At 39.0% G+C, this 18,947-nt stretch overlaps 1 protein-coding gene across 8 annotated transcripts in view; it reads left to right on the forward strand.

Moving 5' to 3' along the window:
- STX11 (syntaxin 11) overlaps positions 1-18,947 on the forward strand; it is a 43,087-nt gene that overhangs the window by 15,923 nt on the left and 8,217 nt on the right. For 5 of the 8 annotated variants that reach the window (XM_037022036.2, XM_037022035.2, XM_037022037.2 and 2 more), the window contains exon 2: positions 6,575-8,545. The exons of the other annotated variants lie outside the window; for them this stretch is intronic. In XM_037022036.2, coding sequence (XP_036877931.2) covers positions 6,580-7,440 — 861 coding nt within the window. In that variant the 5' untranslated portion in view covers positions 6,575-6,579 and the 3' untranslated portion in view covers positions 7,441-8,545. Of the gene's footprint in view, positions 1-6,574; positions 8,546-18,947 lie in introns of those variants that run through there. 8 annotated transcript variants of the gene reach the window in all.

Genomic DNA, 18,947 nt, shown 5'->3' on the forward strand with positions numbered 1-18,947 from the left:
AGTGTGTCACTCTGTTAGTTTTCCCTTCCTTGCTTTACGTAGTAGGTTTGATTCTAGAGGGTTGCTAACCCACAATAGCTTACCATTATTAGATGCTTCATTCTTACCTGATTTCTTAGTCTGCTGCAACCTGTAATGGGAAAAAAAGAATGTCAGCAGCAGTGTATGGAGATAACAGAGCTACGGCTGAACATATTAACTCTGAGGAAAGATAAACATTTAAAACAGTACCTCACCACACAGTTCAAAGATTTCAATAATGACATCTGAGTCAATAAATTGTGTGCAGTGTCTCCTCTTTAAGGAAGCAATGCTGTAAATCAATGCATTTTAGAAGAGGATTTCCAACAAACATTAGTGAATATCTTTTATGTTTGAAGTGGGAAACTTCAGTTAGGGGAACATCATGTAGGTGGGAAAATCTCATACATTGATAATGTTAAATAACTGAGATTTTTCTGCACTCCTGTAAAAAAAATGTCATCCAAAAAGAATGATTTGTTTCCTTGGAGAACTGAAAAGGAGTAACCAGCCACCATGATTAGACTCAGTGGCACAAAGGTCTTTGTCTAACAGAAAGAGGAACAGAATAAGCAATATAAAAGTTCTGTGGGATTGTCCTTAAGAGGCATTATGAGTTAGAAAAAAGAAAGTCATTAATGATGCTGGAAACTGTATTGATTTCTCTTTTCAGTAATGCCCCATGGAATAGTTGTAAAACATGGAAGTTTAATGATAGACACACTTCCAAACTAGTCTCAAAAGATATTCCCCATCATTTTTTTCTTTCTAGATAGATTTCTTCTGTATTTTCCAGCCACAAGTTTGCTTTGCATTCCAGAGCCAAGTCAACTCTTTTCTTTTGTAAACCCAAGTTCTGGTAGGAGTGGAAAGCCTTGCGTAGGTGACGTGAACTTCAGCTTGCTCTTCTCTTTACTTTCTCCCTTAGCAAGTTCATCTGGGAGCATTTCCTCAGTTACCACTTCCATGCCCCTGACTGTCAAACTCCTGCCTCTGAGTATAAGTGCTTTGTTATTTCAACAGTCTTGGCTTAGTCATAGCCACAGAATTATCCTTGAGTGTTAATTTTGTGGGCTTTTGGGAAGTTGTAAAGAGTTACCGCCTGATTGAGTACCCTAATAACTGAAACTTTGCAGTGTTGGGAAGCTCTGATGTGAGGAAATATTGTGGGAAAGGAGGTAATAGGGCTAGTGGCGAAAAGATTTTCATGTGTCCATCCAGGTCTAGGTATTAAATGCTAATAATTATTCCAAATATAAAACCTCAATTAGGAAATGGTATGGTCTGAACACCAAAATTCGTATTGAAATCCTAACCCCCAAGGGGTGGGTCTTCAGAAGGTGATTAGGTCATGAACCCTTATGAATGGGATTAGAACCCTTGTAAAGGAAGCCCCAAAGAACTTGCTTGTCCCTTCTGCCAGGTGAGGTGCTGGTGAGAAGACCCTTTGTGAACCAGGAGGTGGGTACCTCCCAGACACAGAACCTGACCATGCTGGCACTCTGATCTCAGACTTCCCACCTCTAGAACCATGAGCAATAACCATGTTGTTTATAAGCCATCCAGTCGGTGGTTTGTCATGATAGCAGCTGGAATGAACTAAGAAGAGATTAAGTTCCCAATAAGATGAAAGATTTTGAAACCTTTGTTGGGGAGGCTCAGGAAGAAGCAGTTAGTATAGCTCTGTGGTTCATGTATAGGCTCTCAAGTCAGACTTTCTGGATTCAGATCTCAGCTCCATATTTATTACCTGTGTGACTTTGTTCAAGTTGTTTAAACTCATTAGAACTCATGTTTCCTCACCTGTAAATCAGGATTGACACTGGCACCTAACAGGTATGCACAGTGCTGAGCGCTGTGTTTGGCATATTGCAAATACCTAATGAGTGTTAGTGGAGAGCAGAAAGTATGGTCTTGAATACAGGGGCAACTGCTTTGATTTCCAGTGCATTTCTTCAGGACACACCTGAAAGCATATGGGAATAAGTAAACTCCTGACTGCCCACTGGCTATTTATTGACTGTGCAGCTTGGACTGCCTTCTTCTGTTCAGACTTTGGCAGAAAAGTCTGGTGGAGGGAACTGAGAAGTGAAAGTGTCAGGGAACATCAGATGAGTAGAGAGAAAGAGAAGTGGACACTGCTCTTTAAGGTTAGACTTCCCCCAAAATGCTTTGGAAAAAACTCCTTCGTGCTTTTTGCTTTAGAGAAGAGAGGAAACAATGAACATCTTTAATATTTCTTCTAGCTGTGGACTTTTATGATTATAATCCGTCTCAACCAACATTCTTCAAACTGTCAAATTGTGCTTTGAGGGAACCCCAAGGACTTAAAGAATTGGCTATATTCTTGCCAATGCACTTTAGATCCAACACAAGTTTTTGTGTTTAATTAACTTTCAAGTGACAAGAAGATATGACATCTTAGAACTCTTTTCTTTTAGCCTGTAAGTTTTACAAGTTTAAAGAATGATGTTTACCTCTTAGATGTATCATTTTTTAAATCAAGAAATGGAGCAGAATGCCAGGTTTTATGCAGTTGAGTGAAGTTATAATTTATGGATCTGAATTAGCCTGTTTGGAAAGTACACTTACTGCCCTTTAAGGGTTGTTACTGTGGTGTGTTCTAGAAAGTAACTGCAAAATTACTATAATCTATGATCTATGGGATATTGATGGTGATGGTTGGACAGGCGTGACTGGACAAGGTGGTTGAGAAAGGAGTATTCAGGACACCCCCACACACTGGGTTGTGAGATTGTGCCCAGCTCAAGAGTGACTTGCCATAAGAATGAGAGGGGAAGTTCATCCCATGGCCAGTGCAGTAGACTCTGTGCCCTGGTGCAGGACTGCATCCGCCCAGAGAAAGGGATGCTCTATGAAAATGTCATGTGGTCCCTACACAAAGGCTCACTGAGGCTCCGTAGAAACCAGTGGTGGACCTAGACATAAAGACATATTCTGATATGTAATAGTCATTTTCTTTTAGTAAGAACTTAAAAGTTGTTATAAAATCAGGAGGAAAGAGATACAGATTATAAAATCTGAAAACCAGAACATGGGTACTTCATTTTGGAGGTAAGGAAGTCACTACTCAAAAGTCCTCATCTGGAGCATCTATCTTGGGCAAGATCTTCTTAGTTTCTTAATAACTGATAATCTTCTGCAAAGCCCCTTTGTGTGTGTGTGTGTGTGTGTGTGTGTGTAAATGTGTATTTCAGTTCCTGTTGAAACAAGAATCTGAAGTATCTAAAAAAATAATTAGTAAAAGTTTATTGTGCACGCTTTGAGAAGACGGTTTACAAGCCAGGAGCACTCAACTTGAAACATGGAGTGATGCTCAGGGGTATACTTTTATAAAGCAGAGTGGTTACCTTGTATCAATTTTGGAAAACAGTTTAATACGACTTCCAGAGGCGTGATCAAGAATTGACTGAGGTCTAGTTAGCTTTGCAAACTAAGCTAAATTAAGCTTTGTTTGTATGACTAAACTGGTTTTGTCTGCTCAGGGAATTTTCAAGGCCGGTCTCTGGTTGTTTTTTATTTTAACCCTAGTTATCTCAAGAACTTTTGTCGGTTATTTGAAATGCTAACTTAATTGTGCCCTGACTGGATCTATTTCTAAATTTTCTGTTCTATTCCATTAATATTTCTGTCTGTGCTGATGTTAGTATTACACTGTTTTGATTAATGTAGCTTTTTAATACATTAAGAATCCTGAACTTTCTGAACTAACATTAAAAGGGAATGAGGTTCCTAAAACATTTCTTTGTCATAAATACAAACAGGAAGGGCCTTCCATGCTTTTGCATTTGGTCTCTTCCTGTAATCTACAATTTATTGATCTTATAATAAACCTCACATGGTTTGTACATTGCCCTCTTCTGCATTGTGCATCCCCATGTCTGACCTTTCTCACTACTTGTATAAGTACTTTAACAAATTGCTGTGAAACAGGGAAAGGGTAGCAGGCAATATTTGATTAGTGTACCTATTGCTTAGTGTACAATAATGTATAGATTATGTAAAGACCTCCTTTTAACTTCTTTAAAGATCTGATCTTCCAAGTATAACTAATTACATTCTCAGGTTTTGAGGTTAGGGCTTCAACATGTAAATTTTGGGGTAGGGTGATACAATTCAGCCCATAACAATGTGTGGACAATTTATTTTCTTGTTCTCCTTAGAGTAAATAAGGTGCAAAGCCTCTCTTTTACAATTAGAGGTGACTTTATGATGTGTTTATAACTGGTTCCCTTAGAAACAAGCAGGGAACAATGACTTTCATGGTAATTCTTTGTAGCGCACAGTGTCTGAGTTATTTATATATTATAACCCTTCTACTCATTGACCTTCTGAGGTAGGTACAAACCTGCTTTCTCAATCTTTCTCTTCCTATCTTTCTGAATCTTTACCAATTGTTTGCTCATCAAGATGGCCTGCAGGAGGAGGACTATTTTAAGTTGTCTGGAACTGTGTGATGTTATGAATAAAAAGCTGCCATGATAATTATCTATGGAATGGGTCACAAACTTGAGTGTGAAGTAGAATCACCTGGAGATCATTCTAGACTTACTAAATCAAAAACTGTAGAGGCCCAGGCATCTGCAATGTTTGCAGTTCTCCGGAAGATTCTGTTGCCTCCTCAAGTCTGAGAGCTACTGAGTTACCATCATCTCTGTTTCTGTGTTTTCTCATACATAAAATCTTATTGCCCAATGGCAGAAGGCTAATGCAATTTCCCCTTCCTTCCCTGTGGGATCCAGTTCTCAGGACAGATGATATGTGTGCTTGAAAAGAAAATTAGAAAGCAGAAGCAGATTTCGGGAAGTTGGTTGTAAATTTTCTTTTGAATTCTTCATCTCCATGTGAACCAAAGCAGGATTTATTTTAGCAACTTTATGAATACAATTTACCAAAGTTTATCACATTATTCTTTATCGTAGAGAGACAGGAAGGTCTCAATTGTTTGATTTTTCTTTCTCATTTACCATAGTTCCCTTTTCAGGATCTCAACAGTATAGAATCAAGCTACTAGATATGTAGGTTGGCTTGATGCTCTTTCTGTGCCTACTTCTGTATTTTGGTATAACTACCCCCAAGGAATCATTTTAACCTTTTGGGGAACATTCTTAGAAATGGAAGCCTCTTGGTTGACTTTTTGTTGTAGTTTTACTAATGCTTGCTCCTTGGCAACCAGGACATCTTCTAAGTCAGTGGGACCAATTCATGTGGGGTTGGGCTGGGCCAGGCAAGGTGAAGGCTGCCTTCTTGTCTGCACCTCCAAAGAGAATCTGTAATTGCCCACACTGTTCCTTTCTCTCCTTACCTGATTGTGGAGCCTTCAAATGAGCTTAGGCCTTCACCTGATTTAGGACCTATGCCTTGAGAAGGAATGACTATCTTAGAACATCATCTTTCATGGTCATTTTCTATATGATTAAAGTGTGCTTTGCTCTTTGTATTATAAATGAGATGATTCCCCTAAAGAGATATTTCATGGCTTTAGGAAAGCAGTACAGAGCATGGGACTTTCTAGAACTAGTGGGAGACCAATAAACAGACCCTAATGTTCTGGTGTGTGGCGATGTCCCTCAGCCACCCCACTACCTTGTTTCAAGAAGCCGTTCAAAGTGGACAAATATTGCTGCTGTGTGATGGATAAATGGAAGTGTGTTTTATTATTAAAATTTGCTGTATGAACTTTGTGTTAATGATCATTACCACCAGGAACCTTGGAAAAAACTTAATGTCTTTCATTTCTAACTCTGCATCTAGATTACACTGTGTGGTTGCCACTTAGTTGTATATCTTTCTGGATACCTCTCCTGCTTATTAAAATCATACTTAAATATTTCCTTATCTCTTTCACTTTTAATATCTTCCATCAGAATACATTTTGGGAATTTTTGTCCCAAATATTTTTGAGCACTGAATATTGAACAAGCACTCAAAACTGAAGTATGTATCATTGATACTGGGCAGAGGAGCAAGGAAATTTCAGCTTCCAAATTTTATACTTCCTTATTAGATTATTCCCTGTGTTTATTTTGTTGTTTGATTTTAAGTATGTTTACTTTTATGATATTTTTTAAGGGAAAACATTTTAAACAATGATTATATGGTAACTATTTTAAGAATTGTCAGGATGTATAGGACTGGGAGTGCTCACCAAGTCTTTTCTTATTATTCCTTTTCCTGTGTCTGTTTCGATTTGCAATTATTAGGAAATGTAAAGCAAGAGAAAGGAGTTGGTTCCCAATGCATTCTAAAATTTTAAATTGCTGATTGAATTCTAGGTCCCTGTAATACTAAACTACAGATGCCTGTAAGCTGTAATATACAACCATGTTCATGCCTCTCAGTCACATTGGTCCTTTACTTGTAAGCAAAATTTCATAGAACATAATGGCTCCTTCAGTGCTTTTATTACCTACACCCAGGAATGAAGAATTGGTAGTGCTGAGCAGAACGTTTCTCTATTTTAAGCTTCAGTTCCCTCAATGCAAATATTTAACTGGCCAGAGGAATTTAACCTCAGTATCTCTGCTTGCAGGCAAAATGAAGGACCGACTCTCAGAATTTAGGGAGTTAACCAAGCACTATGAGCAGTCCGCAGATGGGGATAATGACTTTGACTTGCCCCACGAGGACATCGTGTTCGAGACAGACCCCATCCTGCAGTCCTTGTTAAAAGACATCCAGGCCATTCACAATGAAGTCCAGCAGCTGATGGTCGATGTGAAGCGGCTAGGAAAGCACAACACCCGCTTCCTCACGTCCATGCGGAGGCTCAGCAGCATCAAGCGCGACACCGACTCCATTGCCAAAGACATCAAGACCCGGAGCAATAACATCTACAGCAAGCTGCGCACCATGAAGGTGGAGACCGACGCAGCCGAGGCCCAGCGCGGTGCCAACTCTGCCGTGGTGCACATGGCGCGCGCACACTATGACGTGCTCATCAGAGCCCTCCAGCACGCCATGAACGAGTACAACCAGGCCGAGATGAAGCAGCGCGACAACTGCAAGGTCCGCATCCAGCGCCAGCTGGAGATCATGGGCAAGGACATCTCAGGCGACGAGATTGAGGACATGTTGGAGGAGGGCAGGTGGGACGTGTTCTCCGAGAACCTGATGGCCGACATGAGGGGCACGCGTGCGGCCTTGAATGAGATAGAGAGCCGGCACCGCGAACTGCTGCACCTGGAGAGCCGCGTCTCTGCGGTGCACGACATCTTCCGGCAGGTGGCGCTGCTGATGGAGAGGCAGGCAGACACCATGAACGTCATTGAGACCCACGTGCAGAAGGCCAGGGAGTACACCGGCCAGGCCAAAGTGCGCATGCACCAGGCCGAGCACTATGAGAAGAAGAACCCCGGCCGGACCCTGTGCTGCTTTTGCTGTCCCTGCCTCAACTAGCAGTCAGGCCCCCGCCCGAAAACCCTGGGAAGACCTTCTGCGCCCCAGCCTGCGGCACGTTGCTTAGGTCCCTGTGGACCTCAGACTTTAGAGAAAAGCAGCTTGAGGCCCAGCAATTCCTACCCAGCTCACTCTCATGCGGTCCAATGTTTCTGCAGGAAGGACATACACCTGCTAAAGTTGTGGGAGGTCATTACCTGGCACCTTGCCCTCTTCTCTCTTCCTGACGCCAAATAAGGAACTGACGCTGTAGCTAACTGTAGGGTCAGTGTCCAAGACTTCCTAATAAACTCTAGGAGGAAGTCAGTTCTGTGTTGAATGATAGTATGAACTTGTTATGAAAACTTAAATTCATTTACCCTATCCTGAACTTTTCAGGATTCTGTTCAATTTAATATGAAATTGACCTTGGGAAAAACGAGTCTTTCAACTTCGGATTCTTTATTTGGCTTATGCTAAGAGATATTCCTACCTAGATGCATATCTTCTTCTGTTCACCTCCCCTACTTATTAAAATGATATTTAACATTCACTAATTTCCTTAACACTTTCACTTTTAATATCTAACATCAGAATATATTTTGGGATTTTTTCCAAATACTTTTAAGCACTGAGCATTGAATAAACATTCAAATTCAAGTGTTCAGTCACATTTTTGTGTATTTTTCATCAATAAAAATAATTTAAGTTACATCTTTGTACTTGATACTAACAATGCACATATGTATGTAAATGTAGAGTACTAATACTAATACATGTACATAACGACCAACTGATTTTATGTTGGTAAATATATAAATATCAAGATAAATGTTTTTACTGGTGATTGGTGTTGGTTTGCTTGTTTTGAGTTTATCTTAACTCCTGTCTGAATCTCCATAGACCAGTTTGGGTCAAAACTTAATTTTGAACAACACTGTGTTGGTTATGTTGGTAAAGACAGATGTCAAGGCTGAAAATGCATACGAAACTAGAGGTAATAACATTCTTGGAAATGTTACTTTTGTTTTTCTGTAAACCATTCCTTTCATGCACTGAGATGGAGTAATTTAAAAACACAATAATCTTATTCTTCAAGTTAGTTTAATAAACATTGTTATAAATATCCCTTTTATGTATTTGGGTCTTAACCATTCACATCTTAGTTTACTTTTCTAACTATTGTTTAAAATATTCTCCTACTAGCTGCTTGAGCCAGCATCATTGGGTGGAACTCTGAATAGAGGGAAAAAATGAGAGAATTCACATGGGGGTGTCTTGCTTTCACTTCTGAGTGACTTACAGTAGGTTAACAAAAATCTTCAAGTTGTAGAGATTTGGTTTCATTTGTAAACTTTGTAATGCCCTTGCCCACATTACCATGTTTCCTGTCTTTCTTCTGAGTCAACTCATAACTCTTCTACCCATTATTTAATAAACAAGCAAGTTTATTCAGCTGTCCTAATTCTCAGGTCCTTCGGACATTTTAAAAGGAGTAGCAAGAAGAGTATGTGAACTTTTAGAACTCATTGACTAACCTGTTTATGACCATGAAAATCTAGACCTGCACCTAATTTTAATTTCATGGTTAAATATGAGAATTGTGGAAACCAAGTCCCACTGAGCTCGTCTCAGATTTCTCTCAATTTCTTTCTCAGCTAACTCCAGGGATGTTTCACCTTTGACCTAATCCCTTTCTTTGAAAATAAGAGCCTTTACCCAGCTCCATTGCTATGCCTTTTATGGTAGAAAAGAGGTATTGTAAATGCAGATGACCATCTAGTTTCCACAAGAGAGAATAATAGTTCATTAATTTGACTCATTTAAACCCATAATGCATTCTTTTTGCTGAAAACCATAGAAGTAAAGGAGTTTGCATGCTGTCTGTATTTTTTAATTCCCCTCATTTCACATTGGAGAACTAGGTAAAAATCACACTTTGATATACTGAGAGATGAGTGAACTGTCACCTATGAAAAGGCAAGCATTTCTCTTCCTGCTTTTTAGTAACCATTTGGTTATCACAGGGTTAAGAACACAAATTCAGGCCCCACTTTCTTGGTTTAAATCCTGACTCTGCCACATCTCAGCCATTTGATGGGCACGTTACTTCTCTGTGCCTCAATTTTCTCATCTGCAAAATGGATATAATTGGATCTACCTCACAGTTTCTGTAACAAGAAAATGACTCAATATGCAAAAGCACTTAGAATAGTGCCTGGCACGTGCTAAGCGCTATACTCATTCTTGCTATTCCGTAAGTTTCTGGTAGACCGAGAGAGCTTTTATTGACTTAAGTAAATTAATAGTTATTAACTTCTGAGGGAAAATAAGCAATTATTTTTCTATCCATAGTCTTTATTAAAATGGAAAAAAGAAACCAAGACCATACCTTCTTTGAACATCAGGGCTTTTTCTACAATGATGAAATTATTTTCACAATGGCATTTTTATTCCTTCTTATAGCCAAACATGTTCCAAAAAAGAAATGGGATGTGCCACCCAAAAAACAATGAAGCAGGAAGCAGTTGTTTTGTTTGATTTGGCAACTACTCTTCCTCTGATTAGTTCCCACCCTGTGAGTCAAAATGTCCCACAAGTTCAACTGTGGAGGTCGGACCACAGTAGGTAAAGGGAGGGGACCAGACGGCTGGCTTTTTCTACATCCTGCTGTGCTCTGTTTCCCCAAAGCCCTTCCTGGCTTGGACTCCCTTGCCAAGCAGTGGGTGAAATGCTGGCTTTTCCCTTCAGAAAGGGAGCTCCTATGCCACCAAGAGATGCTGTCGAGTTGGCTTGTTCCAGTCTTGTGATGCTCACTTGACAAACTCTGAAAGTTGACTTTGGGCAAGAAGACTTTGAGGCATATTTGCAAAGTTCATACAGTAATGTCATTTAATGTACAAATGAAAGAACCAATCACAAAGAACAATGTATCCTTCAGGGGCTGATGGTGGAAATCTTAAAAGTATTTTAACATACGCAGGGACTCCTCCTAACTAGCTAAATGCCAAGCCTTACAGTGACAGCCTCTGGTTATAGGAGGTGACAACTTTAAGAAAGATGCTCACCTCTGATGCAGTGCTGTCCTGGATAATATGACTTAGAATTTTTTAAAAGTCAATCCATAATTCAATATATGATGGGAGTAAGTTTATGACCTTTCAAGATAATAACTTGGAAAGAACAGTGTTCTACCAATGCTTTATATTTATTTAAAAACAGTCCCAATGCACTATAGTTAAATGTCATGCAAATATTTTTCAGCCTTTCCAATATAAAGTTCCATTCTTGACAGGAAACTAATGAAGAATGTGTATAACTTAAAAATAATAAAATGGTAACTGTGATCTTGGATTTTATGTAGAAGCCTACCATTCTATTTTCGACTATCAAACTTATTGCTACTCCTTTGCAATATACCAGGTATCTCTAATTGCAACATACAGTTTACTCATTTATAATCAGAATGATAGTTTGAAACAGCTCATTGCAATCAGAGTAACAGTTGGCTTACTTTTGATAGCGGAATTAAAAATCATTGGAGTTAATAAAATGGGGCTATTAGAAATGGAAAATCAATAGGTTGTAGAATGTAACTTCACCATCATCTAAATATTGAACATCTTTATTGCCAGCATGTGTTATACAGAATGAACTAGATGTCCTTATGCATGGGAAGTTTTCTTGTAAAGGTTATATATTTACTGCTAAGAGAGAAGGCTTTCTGAACTGATGATTTGGATAAGACTGCACAGGATGCTTTAAAACCAGTGATATCCTGAAAAACGAGGAGTGAGACAATTTCCCAACACTATCATTTTTAAATATTTGCTGTTCATTTTACAAGTTTTTTTGTATCCCATTTTAATTGCAAGCATCCTTAGCTATTTCGTAGACCTCTTCCATGTTTCCTTAACTATATCTCCAGATTTTCATGATCCATAGCCAACTCTTTAAACATATTCCTCTGTATCCGAGCATTCTGTAATATTCTATAGTAGGTACATAAAACAGAGCATGCAAATTAAGTAAATACACACACACGCACACACACATACATATATCCTTTTCTCTCTATTTTCAGATGGGTCCAGATAATCTTGTTATTCAAGTTAATTTTTTTTTTAGTATATAAATTTTTTTATTGAAATATATTTGACCTACAGTATTATATTCATTTCAGATGTACAACATAGTGATTCAATGGTTATATGTATTACAAAATGCTCACCATGGTAAGTGTAGTTGCCATCTGTCATACAAAGTTATTACAATATTTGCTAACTATATTCTCTATACTTTTTTTTTGAGAGGGCATCTCTCATATTTATTGATCAAATGGTTAACAACAATAAAATTCTGTATAGGGGACTCAATGCTCAATGCACAATCATTAATCCACCCCAAGCCTAATTCTCATCAGTCTCCAATCTTCTGAAGCATAACGAACAAATTCTTACATAGTGAATAAGTTTTTACATGGTGAACTATACAAGGGCAGTCATCACAGAAACTTTCAGTTTTGATCACGCATTATGAACTATAAACAATCAGGTCAAATATGAATATTTGTTTGATTTTTATACTTGATTTATATGTGAATCCCACATTTCTCCCTTATTATTATTATTTTTTTTTTTAAAAATGCTGAAGTGGTAGGTAGATGCAAGATAAAGGTAGAAAACATAGTTCAGTGTTGTAAGAGAGCAAATGTAGATGATCAGGTGTGTGCCTGTAGACTAAGTGTTAATCCAAGCTAGACAAGGGCAATAAAACATCCATGGATGCAGAAGATTTCTCTCAAAACAGGGGGGGAGTGAGGTTCTAAGCCTCACCTCTGTTGATCCCCAATTTCTCACCTGATGGCCCCCCTGCGACTGTGCCTGTCTTAGGTTGTTCCTCCCTTGAGGAATCTTACCCGTCTCTGGCTAACCAGCCATCTTCCGGGGCCCTACAGGGAAATGTAAAGTTGGTAAGTGAGAGAGAAGCAATATTGTTTGAAAAGGTTAGCTTTTTACTTCTTTGCAGATTTATGCCCTGTGGCTTCTATGCCCAGCATTTGTCTTGAGGTATCTTTACCACTTGGAAGAATTATGATACTTGGTAAATTTGATATGAGGCACGAATTCTATTTAAGGATTGTAATTAGGAAGGAAGAAGAAAAGCTATAGAAGTAGCAGATGGAAGAAAACATGGGAAGATTGATTATTTCTTTGACATTTTCTTGTAGAGTAACTTAAGCATGTATGGGTTTTAAACTACTAATTAAATTTTGCACACACTTTAACATAATAGGAATACAGTTACATAACCAAAGCAGACCTATAATTACCAGCCATCTCCAGTGAAACCAAGAAAACCAGTTAGGCACCCTAGGCATTTGTGAAAATTTATCTATGATATGATGGATATTGTCCAACTGAACTTGAACAGTCTGAGAGAAATCAGACAAATTAAAACAACCCATTCCTGGGAACTGTTCACATCCCATTGTAGATAGTCTGTAGTTGTACGATTTTGGAGTGCTACAACTTGCACTTCTCCTAATTCTTGGTTGAGTTCCAACAGTATAGATCCAGTCAAATTTGTTGTTTTACTGTATGCACAGGCCAGCTTAGATATCTCCTTCTTCATTCCCATGGCAAGTCCAGGAACCAGTGGGATGAATGCAGCTACAACTGTAGCAGCACCTGGATCTTTGTTGAGGTTTTTTGATGATCATTTTCAGGTATAACTCTTCCAGAGAGTGCTGATGTTGGAAGTTCTTCTTCATATCGTATCTTAGTTCATTTTCTGGGTAGCCAAATTAGGCTTTGATCCTCTGTATAAACACAAACAGACCCTTTGCCCACACTTTGATATGCCCCTTATACCATTGTGAAGAGCTCATTGGAGGTCACCACACAGGAACTGCTTTTTTTTGTTGTTGTTATCATTAATCTACACTTACATGAAGAATATTATTACTAGGCTCTCCCCTATACCAGGTCCCCCCTATAAACCCCTTTACAGTCACTGTCCATCAGCATAGCAAAATGTTGTAGAATCACTACTTGTCTTCTCTGTGTTGTACAGCCCTCCCCTTTCTCCCACCCCCCCATTATGCCTGCTAATCTTAATACCCCCCTTCTTCTTACCCCCCCTTTTCCCTCCCTACCCACCCATCCTCCCCAGTCCCTTTACCTTTGGTACCTGTTAGTCCATTCTTAGGTTCTGTGATTCCGCTGCTGTTTTGTTCCTTCAATTTTTCCTTTGTTCTTATATTCCACAGATGAGTGAAATCATTTGGTATTTCTCTTTCTCCATTTGGTTTATTTCACTGAGCATAATACACTCCAGCTCCATCAATGTTGCTGCAAATGGTAGGATTTGCCCTCTTCTTATGGCTGAGTAATATTCCATTGTGTATATGTACCACATCTTCTTTATCCATTCATCTATCAAAGGACATTTAGGTTGCTTCCAACTCTTGGCTATTGTAAATAGTGCTGCAATAATCATAGGGGTGCATCTGTCTTTCTCAAACTTGATTGCTGCATTCTTAGGGTAAATTCCTAGGAGTGCAATTCCTGGGTCAAATGGTAAGTCTGTTTTGAGCATTTTGATGCACCTCCATACTGCTTTCCACAATGGTTGAACTAATTTACATTCCCACCAGCAGTGTAGGAGGGTTCTCCTTTCTCCACAGCCTCGCCAACATTTGTTGTTGTTTGTCTTTTGGATGGCAGCCATCCTTACTGGTGTGAGGTGATACCTCATTGTAGTTTTAATTAGCATTTCTCTGATATTTAGCGATGTGGAGCATCTTTTCATGTGTCTGTTGGCCATCTGTATTTCTTTTTTGGAGAACTGTCTGTTCAGTTCCTCTGCCCATTTTTTACTTGGATTATTTGTTTTTTGTTTGTTGAGGCATGTGAGCTCTTTATATATTCTGGACGTCAAGCCTTTATCGGATCTGTCATTTTCAAATATATTCTCCCATACTGTAGGGTTCCTTTTTGTTCTATTGATGGTGTCTTTTGCTGTACAGAAGCTTTTCAGCTTAATATAGTCCCACTTGTTCATTTTTGCTGTTGTTTTCCTTGCCCAGGGAGATATGTTCAAGAAGAGGTCACTCATGTTTATGTCTAAAAGGCTTTTGCCTATGTTTTTTTCTAAGAGTTTTATGGTTTCATGACTTACATTCAGGTCTTTGATCCATTTTGAATTTACTTTTGTGTATGGGGTTACACAATGGTCCAGTTTCATTCTCCTACATGTAGCTGTCCAGTTTTGCTAGCACCATCTGTTAAAGAGACTGTCATTTTGCCATTGTATGTCCATGGCTCCTTTATCAAATATTAATTGACCATATATGTTTCAGTTCATGTCTGGAGTCTCTAATCTGTTTCACTGGTCTGTGGCTCTGTTCTTGTGCCAGTACCAAATTGTCTTGATTACTATTGCTTTGTAGTAGAGCTTGAAGTTGGGGAGTGAGATCCCCCCTACTTTATTCTTCTTTCTCAGAATTGCTTTGGCTATTCGGGGTCTTTGGTGTTTCCATATGAATTTTTGAATTATTTGTTGCAGTTCATTGAAGAATGTTGCTGGTAATTTGAGTGGGATTGCATCAAATCTGTATATTGCTTTGGGCAGGATGGCCATTTTGATGATATTAATTCTTCTTAGCCATGAGCATGGGATGAGTTTCCATTTGTTAGTGTCCCCTTTAATTTCTCTTAAGAGTGACTTGTAGTTTTCAGGGTGTAGGTCTTTCACTTCTTTGGTTAGGTTTATTCCTAGGTATTTTATTCTTTTTGATGCAATTGTGAATGGTATTGTTTTCCTGATTTCTCTTTCTATTGGTTCATTGTTAGTGTATAGGAAAGCTACAGATTTCTGTGTGTTAATTTTGTATCCTGCAACTTTGCTGTATTCCGATATCAGTTCTAGTAGTTTTGGAGTGGAGTCTTTAGTGTTTTTTATGTACAATATCATATCATCTGCAAATAGTGACAGTTTAACTTCTTCTTTACCAATCTGGATTCCTTGTATTTCTTTGTTTTGTCTGATTGCCGTGGCTAGGACCTCTAGTACTATGTTAAATAACAGTGGAGAGAGTGGGGATCCCTGTCTAGAGGAAAAGCTTTCAGTTTCTCGCTGTTCAGTATAATGTTGGCTGTGGGTTTTTCATATATGGCCTTTATTATGTTGAGGTACTTGCCCTCTATTTCCATTTTGCTGAGAGTTTTTATCATGAATGGATGTTGAATTTTGTCAAATGCTTTTTCGACATCTATGGAGATGATCGTGTTGTTTTTGTCTTTCTTTTTGTTGATGTGGTGGATGATGTTGATGGATTTTCGAATGTTGTACCATCCTTGCATCCCTGGGATGAATCCCACTTGGTCATGGTGTATGATCCTTTTGATATGCTGTTGAATTTTGTTTGCTAACATTTTATTGAGTATTTTTGCATCTACGTTCATCAGGGATATTGGTCTGTAGTTTTCTTTTTTGGTGGGGTCTTTGCCTGGTTTTGGTATTAGGGTGATGTTGGCTTCATAGAATGAGTTTGGGAGTATTCCCTCCTCTTCCGTTTTTTGGAAAACTTTAAGGAGAATGGGTGTTATGTCTTCCCTGTATGTCTGATAAAATTCTGATGTAAATCCATCTGGCCCGGGGATTTTGTTCTTTGGTAATTTTTTGATTACTGCTTCAATTTCATTGCTGGTAATTGGTCTGTTTAGATTTTCTGTTTCTTTCTGGGTCAGTCTTGGAAGGTTGTATTTTTCTAGGAAGTTGTCCATTTCTTCTAGGTTTCCCAGCTTGTTAGCATATAGGTTTTTATAGTAGTCTCTAATAATTCTTTGTATTTCTGTTGGGTCTGTCGTGATTTTTCCTTTCTCATTTCTGATTCTATTGATTTGTGTTGACTCTCTTTTCCTCTTAATAAGTCTGGCTAGAGGCTTATCTATTTTGTTTATTTTCTCGAAGAACCAGCTCTTGGTTTCATTGATTTTTGCTATTATTTTATTCTTCTCAATTTTATTTATTTCTTCTCTGATCTTTATTATGTCCCTCCTTCTGCTGACCTTAGGCCTCATTTGTTCTTTTTCCAATTTTGATAATTGTGACATTAGACCATTCATTTGGGATTGTTTTTCCTTCTTTAAATATGCCTGGATTGCTATATACTTTCCTCTTAAGACTGCTTTTGCTGTGTCCCACAGTAGTTGGGGCTTTGTGTTGTTGTTGTTGTTTGTTTCCATATATTGTTGGATCTCCACTTTGGTTTGGTCATTGATCCATTGATTATTTAGGAGCATGTTGTTAAGCCTCCATGTGTTTGTGAGCCTTTTTGCTTTCTTTGTACAGTTTATTTCTAGTTTTATGCCTTTGTGGTCTGAAAAGTTGGTTGGTAGGATTTCAATCTTTTGGAATTTACTGAGGCTCTTTTTGTGGCCTAGTATGTGGTCTATTCTGGAGAATGTTCCATGTGCACTTGAGAAGAATGTGTATCCTGTTGCTTTTGGATGTAGAGTTCTGTAGATGTCTATGAGGTCCATCTGTTCTAGTGTGTTGTTCAGTGCCTCTGTGTCCTTACTTATTTTCTGTCTGGTGGATCTGTCCTTTCGAGTGAGTGGTGTGTTGAAGTCTCCCAGACTGAGTGCATTGCATTCTATTTCCTCCTTTAGTTCTGTTAGTATTTGTTTCAGATATGTTGGTGCTCCTGTATTGGGTGCATATATATTTATAATGGTTATATCCTCTTGTTGGACTGAGCCCTTTATCATTATGTATGTCCTTCTTTATCTTTTGTTACTTTCTTTATTTTGAAGTCTGTTTTGTCTGATACTAGTATTGCAACACCTGCTTTGTTCTCTCTGTTGTTTGCATGAAATATCTTTTTCCATCCCTTCACTTTAAGTCTGTGCATGTCTTTGGGTTTCAGATGAGTCTCTTGTAAGCAGCATATGTATGAATCTTGCTTTTTTATCCATTCTATTACTCTGTGTCTTTTGATTGGTGCATTCAGTCCATTTACGTTTAGGGTGATTATTGAAAGGTATGTACTTATTGCCATTTCAGGCTTTAAGTTTGTGGTTACCAAAGGTTCAGGGTTAGCTTCTTTACTATCTTACTGTCTAACTTAACTCACTTGTTGAGCTATTATAAACACTGTCTGATGATTCTTTATTTCTCTCCCTTCTTATTCCTCCTCCTCCCTTCTTCATATGTTGGGTGTTTTGTTCTGTGCTCTTTTTAGGAGTGCTCCCATCTAGAGCAGTCCCTGTTAGATGCCCTGTAGAGGTGGTTTGTGGGAGGCAAATTCCCTCAACTTTTGCTTGTCTGGGAATTGTTTAATCCCTCCTTCATATTTAAATGATAATCGTGGTGGATACAGTAGTCTTGGTTCGAGGCCCTTCTGTTTCATTGATTTAGTATATCATGCCATTCTCTTCTGGCCTGTAGGGTTCCTGTTGAGAAGTCTCATGCTAGCCTGATGGGTTTTCCTTTGTAGGTGACCTTTTTTTTCTCTCTGGCTGCCTTTAATACTTTGTCCTTGTCTTTGATCTTTGCCATTTTTATTATTATGTGTCTTGGTGTTGCCCTCCTTGGATCCCTTGTCATGGGAGTTCTGTGTACCTCTGTGGTCTGAGAGGCCATTTCCTCCCCTAGTTTGGGGAAGTTTTCAGCAATTATTTCTTCAAAGACACTTTCTATCCCTTTTTCTCTCTCTTCTTCTTCTGGTACCCCTATAATGTGGATATTGTTCCATTTCAATTGGTCACTCAGCTCTCTTAGAATTCTTTTGTTCCTGGAGATCCTTTTATCTCTCTCTGCATCAGCTTCTCTGTGTTCCTGTTCTCTGTTTTCTAGTCCATTAATGGTCTCTTGCATCTTGTCCATTCTGTTTTGAAGTCCTTCCAGAGCTTGTTTTATTTCTGTATTCTCCTTCCTTAGTTCTTGCATATTTCTCTGCAAGTCCATCAGCATGGTTATGACTTTTGTTTTGAATTCTTTTTCAGGAAGACTGGTTAAATCTATCTCCCCAGGTTCCTTCTCAGAGGAAGATGTAGCAGATGCCGAAGCTGTCTGGGTTAGTCTTGTCTGGATCAAATTTTTTTGCCTTTTCATGTTGACAGGTGCTATTGACTGTCAGCTGGGAGGGCCAAACTTTCCACTTGCTACTGGCCTTTCTTTACTGGGACAACTGCGACCCCTAGTGGCTTGTGTTGGGCAATTGCATGTAGACTGGGTCTTTGTGTCTTGCCCGGCCGGTATGGAGGAAGCTCCCTTGCTGAGGGCGTGGCCAGCCTCCGCCTGCTGCTCTGCTATTGCGGGGCCCCAGAGGGGTAATGGACCAGGGGTTGTTTGGCTGTTTACCTCCATGAAGGGTCTCAGAGCTGTTGCCCAGGGGGCTAGTGCACCCGGGTTTCCCTGGAATTTTCAGCTGCTCTTCTGTGACCTGTGTTGTTTCTATACAGCTGTTGCGTCCCTGTCCCTTTAAGGCTTTCAAAAAGCACTCGCTTTTCTTTGTCACA

This window comes from Manis javanica, chromosome 13, assembly GCF_040802235.1.
Source record: "Manis javanica isolate MJ-LG chromosome 13, MJ_LKY, whole genome shotgun sequence".
In the NCBI taxonomy this organism is placed as follows: Eukaryota; Metazoa; Chordata; class Mammalia; order Pholidota; family Manidae; genus Manis; species Manis javanica.